At 49.0% G+C, this 18,311-nt stretch overlaps 1 protein-coding gene across 11 annotated transcripts in view; it reads right to left on the reverse strand.

Moving 5' to 3' along the window:
• The window catches only part of TBC1D22A (TBC1 domain family member 22A), a 417,209-nt gene that overhangs the window by 381,300 nt on the left and 17,598 nt on the right, over window positions 1–18,311 (reverse strand). For all 11 annotated transcript variants that reach the window (XR_001881226.1, XM_017850750.1, XM_017850749.1 and 8 more), the window contains exons 2-3: window positions 3,446–3,502; window positions 2,186–2,526 (exon numbers count right to left, since the gene is read on the reverse strand). Coding sequence is in view for 10 of the 11 variants with exons in the window: in XM_017850750.1 (XP_017706239.1) it covers window positions 2,186–2,526; window positions 3,446–3,502 (398 nt within the window). In the remaining variant the exon portion in view is untranslated. The remainder of the gene's footprint in view (window positions 1–2,185; window positions 2,527–3,445; window positions 3,503–18,311) is intronic.

Consider the following 18,311-nt stretch of genomic DNA (forward strand, 5'->3'; position numbering starts at 1 on the left):
TGAGCGGGGCCCACAAGTCCATGCCCTAGTGTTGCTGCAAAGTTTAATGAGTTTAGGCCGGGCGCGGTGGCTCAAGCCTGTAATCCCAGCACTTTGGGAGGCCGAGACGGGTGGATCACGAGGTCAGGAGATCGAGACCATCCTGGCTAACACGGTGAAACCCCGTCTCTACTAAAAAAATACAAAAAAATACTAGCCGGGCGAGGTGGCGGGCACCTGTAGTCCCAGCTACTTGGGAGGCTGAGGCAGGAGAATGGCGTGAACCCGGGAGGCGGAGCTTGCAGTGAGCTGAGATCCGGCCACTGCACTCCAGCCTGGGCGACAGAGCGAGACTCCGTCTCAAAAAAAAAAAAGTTTAATGAGTTTAGTATTACAGAGAAGTGATACTGTATGTGCCGCCCAGTAAATGATCAATTATATGGTATCACCGTTACTATACTGAAGTGCTCAAAAAAGGCTTGCCCAGAAAGCAAACACCAGAAAAGTGGCCAACTCCAAGGCAGGCGGCGGGGGGCACAAGGCAACGAGGTCACAGGCTCCCTTCTTCCAGTGCAAGCTGTCTGGAGCATCCTTTGTTTGGCTCTTCCAGGATGAGGCCATCCCAGGGTGACATCCCACAGCTCCCCGACCCCGGCTGGTCGCAGCCTGAGCCTGCCTCTTGTCAGATCCCCCAGCCACACACAGTGTGGTCCTGCGGCCCTGGCCACTCTCAGCCTGACAGCACCCTGCATCTTGGGGGTAGGGGGCGGGGTGCTGAGAGGCTCACAGAGCTTCAATGTCAGCACCACCCTCCAGGAGCAGATGAAGTCAGGGATCCTGCCAACTCCGACTCTGCCCAGGCTGAAGGGTGCTGCCCAGGATGGGCCTGCAGGAGGCGGTCAGTGCATGCTTCAGTCAGTCACCAGGTTTCCAAGCCTCCCACAAAGGCCATCACCAGATTTCCACTTACAAGTTCAAAGACTTTAAAATTTATTAGATTCCAAAAAGAAAACTGATCAAATGAAATCACGCACAGCGTTCTCAACTAGTGAGAGCTGTAACATTTTAGAAGTCAACCAATTCCTAGAAAGTGGTTTTAAAAACTAGACCTAGGTATGAAACCTAGTTCTGCAGGGTTACCTCAGACTCTTCTAACAATCTCCATCTTCTCAACTGGAAATGTGGGGAGAGCACCCTAGCCCCCAGAAGACCTTGGAGGGAGGTACCTATGAGGGCCTGTGGCTGCCCCGGCTAGCCCTCGCCCCTGCCCCTCACCCCCTGCCTCCCAACAGCACTGCTCACGCAAGGACACCCTGACCTCCTCGTTTAAGATGACACTCACTCGCCACTGCTCTCACGGCCACCGCGTTCCCACCCCACTCTCTGCCTCTCTTGACCATGGCACCTGCTGCCTCCCAGCACACTCTGTGCCCCCTTGCTGGCTGTGGGCAGTGCTGCATCCGCCCCTCTCACCAGAACAGACTTTCCACAGGGCACAGACGGGCCTCAGTCTGTCCAGTGGGGTATCCCAAGCTCTGAAAACAGTGCTCGCGGCCCACGGCGGGTTCATCACACGACCATGCGGCTTTTCCATCACAGACGTGATGGCCTGCAGCACCTAAAGAGCGGCAGCCACAGAAACAGCCTCGAGAACAGCTGCTGCACCCCAGTGCCACGCAAACGGCACCAGACACGACCCCACCTGAGGGGGTCAGAATGCGAATGTGGCCGACCCAAAAGTCAGACTCCCAGCCCCTTCGGACCTGAGCCCACGTGTATGCACCCCCGGCAGGAATCCTGTAAGCTGCCCAGAGCGCCAGCCCCTAAACATGCAGGGACCTGACCCCTCGGGTGGCAATGTCACCCATGGAACCACTGCAAGCTGGTGGAGTTAGGAGGGAGACAGGGTCCCCAGGCGCTTGCTCCCCCGTGGTCCTCTCACGGCTGGCCCACAACAGCCTGGTGCCTCCACTCCACTCGGAGGAGAGACGCACTTAGCTAGGACGGAAGAAAGCACGTGGGGGCCCCACGATAGAACGCAGGCCGCTCCCTTACCCTTGGAAGAGAACCGTAAGGGCTCTCATGGGCCAGGGGGCCTGCTGCACATGAGGATGGGAACCCACTGATTCTCCCGCAGTGAGTGGGTCCTGGCCACTTTCTTAGCCCGGCCAGAAACCCAATCATCTCTTCAGTCCTCCCATCATACCTGCAGGACAGGACGTGTGGCTCTCACTGACAGATTTCACCAACCGGAGGTCACCGCTGGGAGGCGAGGGCGGCTCTGCCTCAGGCCTGGGTTTCTGCTGAAGCCCCGGCCCCTCCTGCAGCGTGGGCCGCCCCTGCCGCTGGCTGTGGTTCCGCAGCACCCGGTTGGCCGTCTCCATGACCACCTCGGAGTTCAGGCTCTCCGCCGCCATGGCCAGGAGCTCGTCATCGTCCTCCCCAGCGTCCCAGGCATCGCTGGTATTGCTCTCGAACTCCTGAAAGGTGCTGACCCTCTTGGCCTTCACTGGTGTGGTCGGCATCTTGGCCGTGGACTTCAGCAAACTGCAATGCAAAGGCGGTCTTTACTCGTACATGCTGGAAGGTTTCACCCAAAACCAGCCAGGAAAGAACTCCCAGGTGAAAAGACAGGCATAGAAGTTTTCAGCTTCGATCTAGCAATAGTGAGTGAAAAAGCAAACAGGATTCACAGAGGCAGCCCAAAGAGCACAGCAGGTGAAGCCCACGAGGACTCAGTGGCAGGAGGGGAGGGGGCTTCAGGAAGGCCACCTGGGAGGAGGCACAGGGCCACATGGTGGTGCCCTGCAGACCCAGCCCAGCTCACTCTGGCCAGGGGCACCTTCCCCGAGTCCCAGTAAGGCTCCTGCCCAGCAGTGGGGGGTGTGGGCCAGGAGCGCCTGTGCAGGGTATGGGCCTGCGGTATACGGATTTGAAGACACCATCATTTAAACGACATTCCCCCAAAATATGACAACACACAACACCGGCCCCACCTCATGTCAGAAACTTGTCAGACAGGTGCAGTCCTGCAGGGCCACACCAGCCAAGCACAAGTCCCACACCCTGTGCTCCCGCCTGCTGTGGAGGGACCAGGACAGGCCAGGGCCAGGCTCCAGCAGCCGGTGGAGAATGTGGGAAGGAGGAGCGGAAAGGACAAGCCAGCAGGAATGGCCTGCAGCCAGGCTGCCCGTGGCTAAAGGATGCCAGCTCCTGGCTCTCCCCAGGGCTCCCCCGCCTCTCCACATCAGGCTGTGGCTCCCACATCCGCCGTCCTCACTGGGATGGGAAGCATGGGGTGTGCAGCATCTCACACAAAGCGACTGCTTGATCATTGTGGCTGAATGAGAAACCACTCTACTCCCTCAGGAATGCCCGGGAGCAGAAGGGAAGCAGCAAGACCAGGGTTGCCACAGCCCTCCCACATCAGAGCCAGGATGCCAAGTGAGATTGGAACGTCACTTACGTGCCATGTAACAGTGGATCAAAGGGGGGGTGCTGGGCGCCATACACATGCTGGATGCTGATGGAAAAGAAAGGGAAAACCAGTGAGCCTCTCTCCTGTCTTCCCAAGAGCCTACCACCAGCTCAGCCAAAAGGTGGGCTCCCAGGAACCCACAGGACTGAAGGAAGCAGCTCCTCATTGGCTGCTGCAGGCCTCCCTGCAGCCACCCAGGGTCCTGAGGGCCCAGTTCAGAAGGGATGAATGGCACCATACAAGCCCCCCACACCCCACACAAGCAAGGCATTCAGCCCCTCCCTGAGAATGGGCCTCAGCCCGACAAGCACCACCACAGACCCTTGGGCATCCACACGGTGATGAGGGTGTCTGGGAGTGCAATGAAGGGACTGCAGACTCTGCCCACAGACTAAAAACTCCAAGAAACGCCCATCTGGGAATTCTCAACTGCCATCATTTTGTCTGAAACTGAATGCAGAATTGCAAAAGATAAATATATTTTTTTTAAAGATTTAATGGGCTGGACGCAGTGGCTCATGCCTGTAATCCCAGCACTTTGGGAGGCGAAGGTGAGTGGATCACAAGGTCAGGAGTTCGAGACCAGCCTGGCAAACATGATGAAACCCCGTCTCTACTAAAAATACAAAAATTAGCTGGGCATGGTGGTGCGCGCCTGTAATCCTAGCTACTGGGGAGGCTGAGGCAGGAGAATGGCTTGAATCCAGGAGGCAGAGGTTGCAGTGAGCCGAGATTGAGCCACTGCACTCCAGCCTGGGTGACACAGCAAGACTCCGTCTCAAAAAAAAACAAAGATTTAATTGTTTCACTATGAAAGTCTTTATTATAAAAGTCTTATATTCATCAGAGCAAATTTGGAAAATCGATGGAAATGAAATACTCCACATGGCAGACACTGTTGGTTGACCGATCGATCTCTACCCAGAAGCCTTTGCTCCTTTGCTGACTTCAGCCACGGCTGGCCCTGTGACAGACATTTATTTCTTACAGCCAGCATGAAATAAAAGGGGGTTTTTACTTTTCTGTGGGAAAAAAAAAAAAAAAAAAAAAAAAAAAAAAAAAACAGGCTTAGCTAGCACCCCTTTGGCCCCTAACTTGTCTCCATTTTTTTCCGTCTGGAACACAGAGGTGAGGCCTGGGACCTCAGCCATCGTGCGTGAGTGAAGATGCCACCATGAAGAGCAGCAGGGCAGACAGGCGGGAAACAGCATGGGGCTATGATGGCTTTGAGCTGCTGCCCAACCCTGCACTGCTCACCACAGACACCAGACACGTGAAATAAACGAATCTCTGTTTGTTGATGGCAATACTGGCGATGTTGGGAGGCCGAGGCGGGTGGATCGCTTGAGCTCAGGAGATTAGGACCAGCCTGGGCAACAGGGCGAAACCGTGTCTGTGCAAAAAATATAAAAATATTGGCTGGGCGTGGTGACACAAGCCTGTGGTCCCAGCTACTTGGGAGGCTGAGGTTGCAGTGAGCCAAGACAGCACCACTGAACTCCAACCTGGGTTACAGAGTGAGATCCTGTCTCAAAAAAATAAAATAAGTGATTACAAAAAAATGGTGGGATGATCACTCGAGCCTGGGAGGTGGAGGTTGTAGTGAGCCAAGAAGGTACCACTGCACTCCAATCTGGGTTACAGAGTAAGACCCTGTCTCTAAAAAATAAAATAAAATGGGGATTACAAAAAAGTAATAAAGATATTTGGAGACAAATATTTGCACACAACTATGATAACCTCTTGAGGATAGACTCTTAGAAATGGAAAGCTTGGGACATAAAGCATGCATTAAAAATGCTGCTGGTCCACACTGCCAAAGAGCCGTGGCTCATATCCCACCGGCAGAGTCCGACACCACACATCACTGCTCATTCAACAGGAGAACAGTGGTCTCCGTGTCAGCTATGTGCCTTTTCATTCATTAGTGAGGTAAAACTTGTTTTAACTTTGTTCATTTGTACCTCTTCTTTTTGTGAATTGTTCATACCCTTTGTCCATTTTCTAATGAGGTGCTCACCACTTTCTTACTGCTTTGCAAAAAAAACCTTGTAAACAGAGCACTCCTTGTGCTCACCACTTTCTTGCTGCTTTGCAAAAAACCCTTGTAAACAGAGCATCCCTTGTTAGTCATTCCGGTGGTGTGGTCAGCAGGATAACGGCCCCACCCAAGACGTCTACATCCTAACGCCCAGAACCTGCGAAGACTGCGTCACCTTACGTGGCAAAGGGAACTTTGCAGATGCAATTAAGAACACAAACCTGGAGGTGGGAGACCGTCCTGGGCTATCCTGGTGGGCACAATCTAATCATGGGTACTCAAAAGCAGAAAACCTTCCCGGCTGTGGTCAGAGGGAGACGTGACCACAAAAGGTCACACAAATGCAACATAGCTGACTCTGAACACGGAGAAAGGGGGCCATATGCCAAGAAATGTGGGCGGCTTCCTGGAGCTGGAGAGAGTAGGGAAAACGCTCTCTCCTGAAGCTTCCAGAAGGAACCAGCCCCACCATCACCTCGGTGTTAGCCCAGTGAGACCCACGTCAGACTTGCAAACTCTAGAAGTCTAAGATACCGTGTTTGTTGTAAGCCAGTAAGTTTGTGATGATTTGTTACAGCAGTGACAGAAAGAGAAAGGCGGTGGCCAATCTGTTTTCCTTGGTCTGGGAGGCTGAGCCACTCCTGTGTCCTTTCCTCATGATTCCACTTTGGGGCCGACACTTGGAAAGGCCCAGCCCTTCCGAGAGGGCACAAACATTTCCCTGCGTGCTAGCTTCATCCTTCTAGAGGGCTCGTTCCTACCCTTAAGTTTTCAATCCACCCAGATTTTATTTTATTTTGCTATATAGCGTTTAGTAGGAAACTTTAAAAAAAAATAAGAGTTCAAATGTCATTGATTAAGTAACCTCTCCTTTCACCCAGTGCTTTGAGAATATCTTCTTCAACATTAAAATATTACATGAGGTCATTTTTCAGCTTCCCACTCAGTTTCTATTCAGTATCCCATTCCTATGCCTGCAGCACAATATATTAATTATACCAAATGTTTACTTTTATATTCTAAGATTTGTCAGTAAAATTTAACAAACATTTTTTCGATACTGACTCTCGGACAGGGCACTAGGGAGGCCAAAATAAGCCAATACAGTCCCAACTATTCAGGCCCTTACAGTTTACTTACAAAAGCAACACAAAGCAACACTTCAACTGGCATTTTGAATGTTCCATGATAATTCCTGCAAGAGCATGCCACAGGAGTATAGAAACCCAGTCTTATTGGGAGGCCGAGGCGGGCGGATCACAAAGTCAGGAGATCGAGACCATCCTGGCTAACACAGTGAAACCCCGTCTCTACGAAAAATACAAAAAATTAGCCGGGTGTGGTGACGGGCGCCTGTAGTCCCAGCTACTCAGGAGGCTGAGGCAGGAGAATGGCGTGAACCCAGGAGGCGGAGCTTGCAGTGAGCCGAGCTCGCACCACTGCAAGACTCCGTCTCAAAAAAACAAAGAAGGAAACCCAGTCTTGGAAGGAAGATTCCTTAAGAAAACAAATCACACTTAGAACAGGAAAACTGAGGCTGGCAGAAGGCTGAGACACACAAAGCAGCATGCACCCGATCTGAAGGCCAGGAGCAGTGGAATCAGTGAGACATCAAAGTGGCAGCCACGGGCCTGTCACTGCAGTGAGCAGAAACGTGAGCCCACACCTGGCCTTCCTTCGAAGGCCCAGGAGCCCAGTCCCGCCCCTCACTCCACGGAGGATGACTGGAAACCTAGAGAAGAGAAAGGAATTCAAGAGAGTCTGGCCCTTTGAAGGGTTTGTTATGATTTCTCCTTCCCAAAAGAAAGCCAGTGAGGAGAACCATAGGATTTCAGAAGAAAATTCTAAAGTCAGCATCCAAATGAAAACATCACATTTATTTCTGCATACACCAGAGTGAGTTTCAGTTTCAAACTGAAGAAGACCTGAAAGCAAAGTGCAGATCCCTCCTCTCAACCAGGAAGGACTTACGTGGCAGGCACTGTGTCCTGAGGACACAGACACCGTGTAGCATGAACCACAGGTGGGTCCCAGTGGGGCTGGGGCTGGATACTTTTACCAAAGGCATGAAACACACAGGAAATGGAAGGAACAGCCCTGTGACCACCACACTGTGCGCCACTGCTCAGCTCCGACCACTCTCAACAGCCTCTGGATGTGCTCAACATGCCGCTTCTTTTTGACTATCAATACTGCAAGCAATAAGACATAGAGAATAATCGTAGTAGCTAACAGAGATGAGCATTATTCGAAATGCTTTTTTTTTTTTTTTTTGGAGGCGGAGTCTCGCTCTGTCGGCCAGGCTGGAGTGCAGTGGCCGGATCTCAGCTCACTGCAAGCTCCGCCTCCCAGGTTCCCACCATTCTCCTGCCTCAGCCTCCTGAGTAGCTGGGACTACAGGCGCCCGCCACCTCGCCCGGCTAGTTTTTTGTATTTTTTAGTAGAGACGGGGTTTCACCGTGTTAGCCAGGATGGTCTCGATCTCCTGACCTCGTGATCCGCCCATCTCGGCCTTCCAAAGTGCTGGGATTATAGGCTTGAGCCACCGCGCCCGGCCTATTCTAAACTCTTAATGTGTTAACTCCTTTAATCTCTGCAACCCAATAAAGCCGGTATGATTACTCATCCCATTCTAAAGTTGGAAAAACTAGGGGACAGAAAGCTTAAGAAAGTAGCCTGCATGACCAGGCACAGTGGCTCATGCCTGTAATCCCAGCACTTTGGGAGGCTGACGCAGGAGGATCAAGAGGTCAGAAGATCAAGACCATCCTGGCTAACACAGTGAAATCCTGTCTCTACTAAAAATACAAAAAATTTGCCGGGCTCGTGGTGGCGGGTGCCTGTAGTCCCAGCTACTCGGGAGGCTGAGGCAGAAGAATGGCATGAACCCGGGAGGTGGAGCTTGCAGTGAGCCGAGATCATGCCCCTGCACTCCAGCCTGGGTGACAGAGCGAGACTCTGTCTCAAAAAAAAAAAAAAATAGCCTGCCCAAGGTCACTCACACCTGGCAGGCTGTAAAGCCAGCTTAGTGACATATAGGACATAAGGAATAACCACACAGACACCACCCAGAGATTCACTTCCACCAAATTCCAACATTTGGTCATATAATAGAGTTGAAACCCTCCCCATTCTGGTTCTCTACCTGCCTCCTCCTAGGTAGTTACCAACCTGTATTTGACATTTTCCATTTCCATGTAAGAGTTTATACTATTATGGAAGAGAGGTGGATCTCTAGGCAACATACCATATTATTCTGCACATTTGCAAAGTTTACATTGTTATCATTTCATACATATGTATCTTTTTGCAACTAGATGTTTCCTCAAGATTGTTTTTTATGTATCAATGTTAATGCATGCGGCTCCAGTTTTGTTCTGTGGGGTTTCACTGTATGAAAGCCAGTACTTTAGCAGTAAACCAACTTTTCAAAAGAAATGTTACACGGAAATGCCAAAGAGGTAAAGGCAGAGCTACTCTGGTGAAGGGGAGACGCAGGAGCCCCCACATGCACTGGCCTGGCCACTCAACAGAAAGAGAGGAGAGGCAACTTCCAGAACCACAGCAGGACTCCAGGGGGATGCAGGAAACTGCTAGTCTGGTTATTTCCTTAAATATAAGGAAAATGAACAAAACCGAGAGATGGTTCTCTGAGTAGATGAATAAAACTGACAAACCTTTAGCTAGACTGACTAAAAGAAAAAAGACTCAAATTACAGAAGTCAGAAATGAGGCTGGGCACGGTGGCTCACGCCTAATCCCAGCACTTTGGGAAGCCGAGGCGGGTGGATCACAAAGTCAGGAGATCAAGATCAGCCTGGCTAACACGGTGAAACCCTGTCTCTACTAAAAATACAAAAAAAATAGCTGGGCGCGGTGGCGGGCACCTGTAGTCCCAGCTACTCAGGAGGCTGAGGCAGGAGAATGGTATGAACCCAGGAGGCGTAGCTTGCAGTTAGCCCAGATCACGCCACTGCACTTCAGCCTGGGCGACAGAGCGAGACTCCGTCTCAAAAAAAAAAAAAAAAAAAAAAAACGGAAATGAGGAAGAAGACATTATTATAACCTTACAGAAATAAAAATAATTATGAGAATATTATGAACAACTGTACACCAACAAACAAGATAAATTAGATAAAATGTACAAATTCCCAGAAAGATACACACAACTGAAACTTACTCAGGGAGCAGGAAGAAATATGACTAGATACATAACATGTAAAGAGGCTGAATTAGAGGCTGGGCACACTGGCTCATGCTTGTAATCTTTGGGAAGCCAAGGTGGGAGGATCACTTGAACCCTAGGAGTTCAAGATCAGCCTGGCTAACAGAGCAAGACCTCATCTACTAAAAACCAAAAAACTAGTGGGCATAGGAACACACACCTCTAGTCCCAGCTACTCAGAAGGCTGAGGTGGGAGGATCACTTGAGCTCAGGAATTCGAGGCTACGGTGAGCTATGATGGCACTACTGCGCTCCAGTGTGGGCAACAGAGCAAGACCCTGTCTCAAAAAAATAAAAAATGAAAATAAAGAGACTAAATTAGTAATCAAAACACTACCCACAAAGAAAAGTGCAAGCCCAGAGGGATTTGCTGGTAAATTCTACCAAATAGAGAAAGAAGAATTAATACCAATTCTTCATAAATCCTTCCAAAATCTAGAAAAGGAGGTAACACCTCCCAACTCATTCTATGAGGCCAGTACTACCCTGATACCAAAATCAAGCAAAGACATCACAGAGAAACAAAACCACAGACCAGGACCTCTTATGAATATATACAAAACCCACACACTAGCAAACCACACCCAACAACACATGAAAAGGGATTCTGTGTAATAATCAAGTGGAATTTATCCAAGAAATGTAAGGTTTGTTTAACAAACAAAAATCAATTAGTGCAATACACTATATTTAAGAGAATAAAGTACAAAAACTACATGATCGTCTAAATAGATACAGAAAAAGCATGACTCAATTCAACATTCCTTCATCCTAAAAATTCTCAACAAACCAGGAATCAAAGGTAATCTGCATCCTGATAAAGGATATCTACAAAAAACTCACAGTTAACACCATACTTAATGGTGAAAGGCTGAATATTTTGCCCCTAAACTCAGGAGCAAGGCAAGGATGGGAGGTGGCTCACGCCTGTAATCCAGCACTCAGCACTTTGGGAGGCCAAGGTGGGTGGGATCACTTGAGCCCAGGAGTTAAAGACCAGTCAGGGCAACAAAGTGAGACCTCTATCTCTACAAAAAATCAAGAAATTAACCAGGCATGATGATGCATGTCTGTGGTCCCAGCTACATGGGAGGCTGAAGCAGGAGAATCACTTGAGCCTAGGAGGTTGAGATCAAGGCTGCAGTGAGCCATGTTCGCAAAACTGCACTCCAGCCTGGGCAACAGAGCAGGACCTTGTCTCAAAACGAAACAAAAGTACTGATACAAGCTACAACATAGATGAATCTTGAAAATATTATGCTCAGTGAAAGAAGATAATTACCAAAGAAACGTGCATTATATTATTCCATTTATTTGAAATCCCTAGAACAGACAACTCTATATACAGAGAACGTAGATTAGTGGTAACTTGGGGACCAGAACAGGGAGGAAGGCAGGAGTGTTGGTTACAGGACACACGAGGTTTTTTAGAGGCAATAAACATGCTCTAAAATTGATTGTGGTGATAGTTACACAACTCTTTGAAGACACTAAAAAACCGCTGCGTTATTTACTTTAAATGGGTGAAGGCTATTGTGTGTGAAGTTACATGGGTGAATTGTGTTGTATCTGTTATCTCAGGGAAGATGTTATAATTTTTTTAAGTCAACACAGTTTCTACCTGGCCCTCTTGGGTTCCCGCTCTTGGAACCCAGCTACCCATTCTCTGAAGACACCAAAATGAGCCACAAGGATCTCCCATATGTACACATTACAACCCACAGCACCAGCTAAAGGCCCAGCGGACAGCCTGCATCACCGCTAGACAAGTCAGTGAATCAGCCTTCATATAATTTCAGCCCCGGCCTTCCAGTCTTCCTAGTGAGGCCCCAGACATCATGGAGAAGAGACAAGGCATCCCCACTGGGCCCTATCTGAATCTCTCACCCACAACACCTATCAGCAGAATCAAATGCTTGCTCTATGCAGGAAAAAAAAAAAAAAAGATACAGCCTGCTTAGATCAAGCACAATCTGTCATGTCCTTTCCCTGAAATGTCTTGGATGTCTCTCTCATACTGGTAGAAAACTTTCAGGTTTAACAACCAAAAGGCCCAGGTTCAAGGTCCAGCTCCAACACTTACTAGCTGGTAAAGTTTTAACCAAGTAAGTACTCTGAATTTTCATTTTCTCTTCCTGGAAATGGGAAGAAGAACATGTACAAAATGAGATAAGAGATAACCATATATCACAGCAATCCAAACACTGTGACGCTGGCCTACGAATAGAAGTCATATTTTCTTTTTTTTTTTTTTTTTTGCGGAAGTTCGCTCTGCTTGCCAGTTGGAGTCGCAGTGGCGCGCCATCTCGGCAACTGCAAGCTCTGCCCTCCCAGGTTCACACCATTCCCTCCTCAGCCTCCTGAGTAGCTGGGATTACAGGCGCCCGCCACCACGCTCAGCTAAATTTTTTTGTATTTTTTTAGTAGAGACCGGGGTTTCAGACCGTGTTAGCCAGATGGTCTCGATCCCGACCTCAGGATCCGCCCACTCGGCCTCACCAAAGTGCCTGGGATTACAGGTGTGAGCCACCGCACCTGGCCGCAGTCATCATCATTACTCAATCTCCTCTCTTTCACATGTAACATTTACGTTCTTCCTATCACTTCCCCAATGTATCTCTATTGCTCAAACCGAGCATCCACATCTTCGGCCTACTTAAAAGGACTATTTGCACGTCCTTTTAAAAAGTAACAACCCCGTCTCTGTCACATTATCACAGGCAAGGGCTGTTTCCTCCCAGGACGCCGGAAAGTTCATAAATTCTTCATAGCAAACCATTTGTGTTTACTAAACAAAAGAATGTTTCCAACAAAGTTCAGCTCAGACTAAAGGAACCCATTTTATCTTAACCGAAAATTTGCACTTCTATTTGTTTTGCATAGCTAAAAAGAAAAGCAGACTTCAACTAAAGATATTTTAAAGAAGAATATGTAGCTCATTTCAGATAATGAAAATCTGTCTTTAAAAAATATATTAAGGACACGGCGCGGTGACTCGCGCCTGTAATCCCAGCACTTTGGCGAGGCCGACGGCGGGCAAGATCACAAGGTCAGAAATCAAGACCATCCGGCTAACATGGTGAAACCCTGTCTCCCACTAAAAATACAAAAAGATTAGCCAGGCATGGTGCGGGCGCCTGTAGTCCCAGCACCAGGACGGCCTGAGGCAGGAGAATGGCGTAACACGGGAGGCGGAGCTTGCAGTGAGCCGAGTCGCGCCACTGCACTCCAGCCTGGGTAACAGAGCAAGACTCTGTCTCAAAAAAAAAAAGAAAAAAAGTAATATTAATTCACTGGCCAGGTATGGTGCTTTACACCTGTAATCCTAGCACTTGGGGGGCTAGGCGGCAGGAGGATCACTTGAGACCAGGAGTTCAAGACTACCTGAGCAACATAGTGAGACCCCCATCTCTACCAAAAAAAATAACTTAGCTGGGCACAGTAGGCATGTACCTGCAGCCCCTGCCACTCATGAGGCTAAAGCAGATGGATCAACATGAACCTCAGGAGTTGGAGGTTCAGTGAGATGTGGATGGCACCACTGCACTCCAGCCTGGGCAACAAACAAGACTCTGTATCCAGAAAAAAAAAAAAAGAAAAGTATATTAGTCAATAAACTTCTTAATGAAATTATACTGCTTTGAAACATTGCAGCAATCCTACCTGTTTTAAAGAGAACCCTCGTGATTCCTTATGAAAAGCAAGATACATATACATAATTTCACTTGACAGACGACCTGGAAAACCTTGCACAAGCACACAGGAGATGAGCCTACAGCAATGTCTAGAATGCTAAAAAAGAAAAAAAAAATTTTTGAGATAAACCTAGATGCCCCATTGACTGAATAATGCATAAGCCACGAATACAGTAACATATGATGGAATACTATGCAGGAGCAGATGGAATTAACTAGAACCACCAGAACCAACACAGATAAATGTCATAAACAGAACACGAAGAGGAGACGCCGAGTTGACAGTGTGCATCCTTTATAAAAATTTTTTGGGGCCGGCCGCGGTGCCGCTCAAAGCCTGTAATCCCAGCACTTTGGGAGGCCGAGACGGGCGGATCACAGGTCAGGAGATCATAGACCATCCTGGCTAACACGGTGAAACCACCGTCTCTACTAAAAAATAACAAAAAAACTACAGCCGGGCGAAATGTGCGGCACCTGTAGTGCCCAAGCTACTCAGGAGGCTGAGGCAGGAGAATTGGCGTAAAACCCGGGAGCAGAGCTGTGCAGTGAGCTGAGATAATGAGCCACTGCACTCCCAGCCCGGGTGACCAAAGCGAGGACCTCCGTGAAAAAAAAAAAAAAAAAATTTTTTTTTTGGCTGGGTGCAGTGGCTCACACCTGTAATCCCAGCACTTTGGGAGGCAGAGGCAAGCGGATCACGAGGTCAGGAGATCGAGACCATCCTGGTTAACATGGTGAAACTCTGTCTCTACTAAAAACATTTTAAAAATTAGCCTGGTGAGGTGGCGGGCGCCTGTAGTCCCAGCTACTCGGGAGGCTGAGGCAGGAGAATGGCGGGAACCCGGGAGGCGGAGCTTGCAGTGAGCTGAGATCCGGCCACTGCACTCGAGCCTGGGCGACAGAGCGAGACTCCCTCTCAAAAAAAAAAAAATGTTTAAAGGCGAAATGATACTGTATATCATTTTTGATACATATATGAGCGGTTAAAAAAAACTCCTGCGCACATGGGAATGGAAATACAAAACTCAGAACAGGGGTCTGGGGAGCGGCTAAGTTCAGGCAAAGACCCCACGGCCGCTTCCACTGTGCGTGTGCACCATCTTCTTTCCCATGCTGGATGGAGATACAGTGTCTTCTGTATTACATCAGCCTGTGTGCCCTTTCCGAACGGCTGAAACGCTTTCTGGTTTTTTAAAGATCGCTCTGGCTCTGTGAAGGTGAGGTGTGCGTGCCCTGGACACGGGCACACTGCTGGAGCACTGCCTTACTCTCCAAAAGGGTCAAAACATGAAGGACTCCCGGGGGCACATTGCTGATAACTCTAAGTCTCCCCATTCTTTTGATACTACAAACAGAAGTCTTTCAAAAAGTAAGCTCAGTATCATTAGCCATCAGAGAAACACAAATCAAAACCACCATGGGATACCACTTCACACCCAGCAGAATGGCAGAAATTAAAAAGATGCTAAAGCGTGATGGTGAGGATGCAGAGACTGGAACCTCACACACTGCTAGTGGGAATGAAAAATGGGCAGCTGCTGTGGAAAACAGTTTGGCAGGTCCTCAGAAGGGTACACGGAGTTATCACGTGACCCTGCAATTCTACTCAAAGGTAGATAGCCAAGAGAAATGAAAATACACATCCAGTGAGCTGAGATCCGGCCACTGCACTCCAGCCTGGGCGACAGAGCGAGACGCCGTCTCAAAAAAAAAAAAAAAAAAAAAAAAAAAAGAAAATACACATCCATACCAAAACCTCATACAGCATTATCCATAACAGCCACAGAGTGGAGGAAAACGTCCACCAGCTGATGAATGGGGTCAACACAATGTGGCCTAACCACATGATGGAGTAATATTAGGTCACAAAGGGAATGAAGTCTTGGTACACAACACAGCATGGGTGAATCTTGACAACATGAAGCTGAGAGAAGCCAGATGCAAAAGGCCGCACACTGTGTGATTCCAGTGACATGCAGCATCCAGATAGTAGACCCGTGGTTGCCAAGGGGGCGAGGAGAGAATGGGAAGTGAATGCTAACAGGTACAGCGTTGCTCTCTGTGGTGATTAAATTTTTCTAAAATTGACTGTAGTAATGACTGCATAACTATGAATATACTAAAAACACCAAGCACTTTAAATGGGCGAACAGTGTGGCACGTAAGTGGTATCTCTATAAAGATGGAAGGCAGGACAGGAAAGGCCCCCTCCCTGACCCCACTGTGTCCCAGGAAGGCCGGTACATCATGGAAGGGAAGGCTCGAGATGATTGACCAGTCTCATTCATTCAACCTTTAAATAAACCAAAGTCTGGCCGGGCATGGTGGCTCACGCCTGTCATCCCAGCACTTTGGGAGGCCAAGGCGGGCGGATCACAAGGTCAAGAGATCGGGACTATCCTGGCCAACATGGTGAAACCTCTTCTCTACTAAAAATACAAAAATTAGCCGGGCGTGGGGGCGCACGCCTGTAGCCCAGCTACCTGGGAGGCTGAGGCAGGAGAACTGCTTGAACCCTGGAGGCAGAGGGTGCAGTGAGCCGAGATCATGCCACTGCACTCTAGCCTGGTAACAGAGTGAGACTCTATCACAAAAAAAATAATAAGTCCAAGTTCACTTGTCCCACCATGAATGACAAGTTTGTAGTGTAAATCACCACAGAACAACACACTTCAGCATATGCTTCACATGAAAATGACAGATTTCATCACCCCCAAACTTGAGGAGGGCTAACCAGTTAGCAGTGAGCAAAGGCAGGGGCCATTAGTTGGGTGTTCTAGTCGAATGGATACACATCCCACTGACCCTACACACACACAGCCGGGGCCCTCAGACAGAAGAGCGCATGAGCAAACACTGACAAAGGGTCACAGGCTCTAGCCCGCGACAGCAGAGGCCGCACGCAGGTGAAAGTGGAACAATGTGGATAAGAGACAAGACACCCCAGGGCAGACCAGGGAGGGGCCGGCAGAGAGATGCCCCAAGGGGCTGGGCCCTGAAGAAGACCCCCAACCAAAAAGACCTCCTCATGCCCTCCCCAACAACAGCCCTGAGAATTGTGGCCAAAGCTCACCTTTTCAACATCAGGCACAAGGAGACGCAACTGCAATGCCACCACTCGTGAGGGGAACCCGAGGACACCCATGGCAAGGGAGGCAGGTAAACTAAGGTCTAATGCAAGAACTGGGGTTGGGCATGGTGGCTCAGGCCTATAATCCCAGCACTTCGAGAGGCCAAGGTGGGCAGATCTCTTGAGTCCAGGAGTTCAAGACCAGCCTGGGCAACATGGTGAAACCCCGTCTCTATAAAAAATATAAAAATTAGCCAGGCATGGTGGTGTGCTCCTGTAGTCCCAGCTACTCAGGAGGCTGAGGTGGGAGGATCACCTGAGCCCAGGAAGTTGAGGCTGCAGTGAGCCAAGTTGGCGCCCCACTGCACCCCAGCCTGGGCTAGAGTGACACCCTGTCTAAAAAAAAAAAAAATTGGGAGGGCACCTCCAGGGAGAAGGGGAGAGGGGTCACAGCATGAGAACAGGCTGGAGGAACAGGCTGGAGACACTGGTCAGTTGTGGGGGTCGGGGGAGACACTGGTCAGTTGTGGGGGTCGGGGCAGAGGGAAATGCCCAAGAGAAAGAGAATGGGTCCCTGAAATCAACACCATCTCTTCAGGACTGTGCCCAGAGCTGTCTTTACAACATGACTCAGAAAACCTTAAATTTATATAAACAATACACAAAACACAAGAATCAAATACTTGCTGAAAATCTACTTGTGGACAGCGAAAGCCTCAACTTGGTTCTCGCTTGACAGCAACACGAAACACAGAAGTCTTCAGCTTCTACTGACTACACTGCGTTATGTTTCTGCATTCAAGTCACTCAACAAACACTGACTGGGCACCTGCTCCACACCAGGCCCCAGGCTGGGCGTGGAAAGCTAACAGTAAACAAGCGCGAGTCCCTGTCCTCAGGCCGCCTTCACGAAAGTGGCTAATCCATGAGGATACAGGTGACTCTGAAGTAGGAAGAGACAAGTCAGAGGCAAGAGGAACAGAGCGACTCAAGCCAGTGCTGCAAGGCCACTGGGTTTTGACAGGAGGCAGCTCTCCCCAGCAGATCCCGCAGAATGTTTTTCTGGTTTGAATCTGAAGCCTCTACACCAAGGTGCTGCCTTTCAAACAAACCCGATGGTGTATCAGAACAGCTTTTTTTTTAATTGAAGGTTAAACAGCAGTGGGTGACAACAGCACTGAGTGAAACAGGGAAGAGTGAAAGAAAATAAAAGTATGGCCGGGCTCGGTGGCTCAAGCCTGTAATCCCAGCACTTTGGGAGGCCGAGGCGGGCGGATCACGAGGTCAGGAGATCGAGACCATCCTGGCTAACACGGTGAAACCCCGTCTCTACTAAAATACAAAAAAAACTAGCCGGGCGAGGTGGCGGGCGCCTGTAGTCCCAGCTACTCAGGAGGCTGAGGCAGGAGAATGGCGTAAACCTGGGAGGCGGAGCTTGCAGCGAGCTGAGATCTGGCCACTGCGCTCCAGTCCAGGCGACAGAGCGAGACTCTGTCTCAAAAAAAAAAAAAAAAAAAAAGAAAAAGAAAAGAAAAGTATGGAAAAGCAATAAATTCAGCTGCAATGTTCTTGGAATCTTAAAAGAAATGAAACATTTACGATTAAATGCTTCTCTGTATTTCACATAGAAGTAGACAGACAAGTCATCTAGTCAAATTCATTTTATGGCTCATCGACCTCTCTTCTCCAAGCCCAGTCATTATTCAATGCCCCCTTAGGGTTCAATAGCAGCTTTCCGAAATACGTACTCAAATTAGCAACTGAAGTTACCATTCGGCTCATTCCAACACACGGCGATGCTCCCCAGATTTATAAAATAT

The sequence above is a fragment of the Rhinopithecus bieti genome, unplaced genomic scaffold, assembly GCF_001698545.2.
Source record: "Rhinopithecus bieti isolate Rb0 unplaced genomic scaffold, ASM169854v2 scaffold_32081, whole genome shotgun sequence".
Classification (NCBI taxonomy): domain Eukaryota; kingdom Metazoa; phylum Chordata; class Mammalia; order Primates; family Cercopithecidae; genus Rhinopithecus; species Rhinopithecus bieti.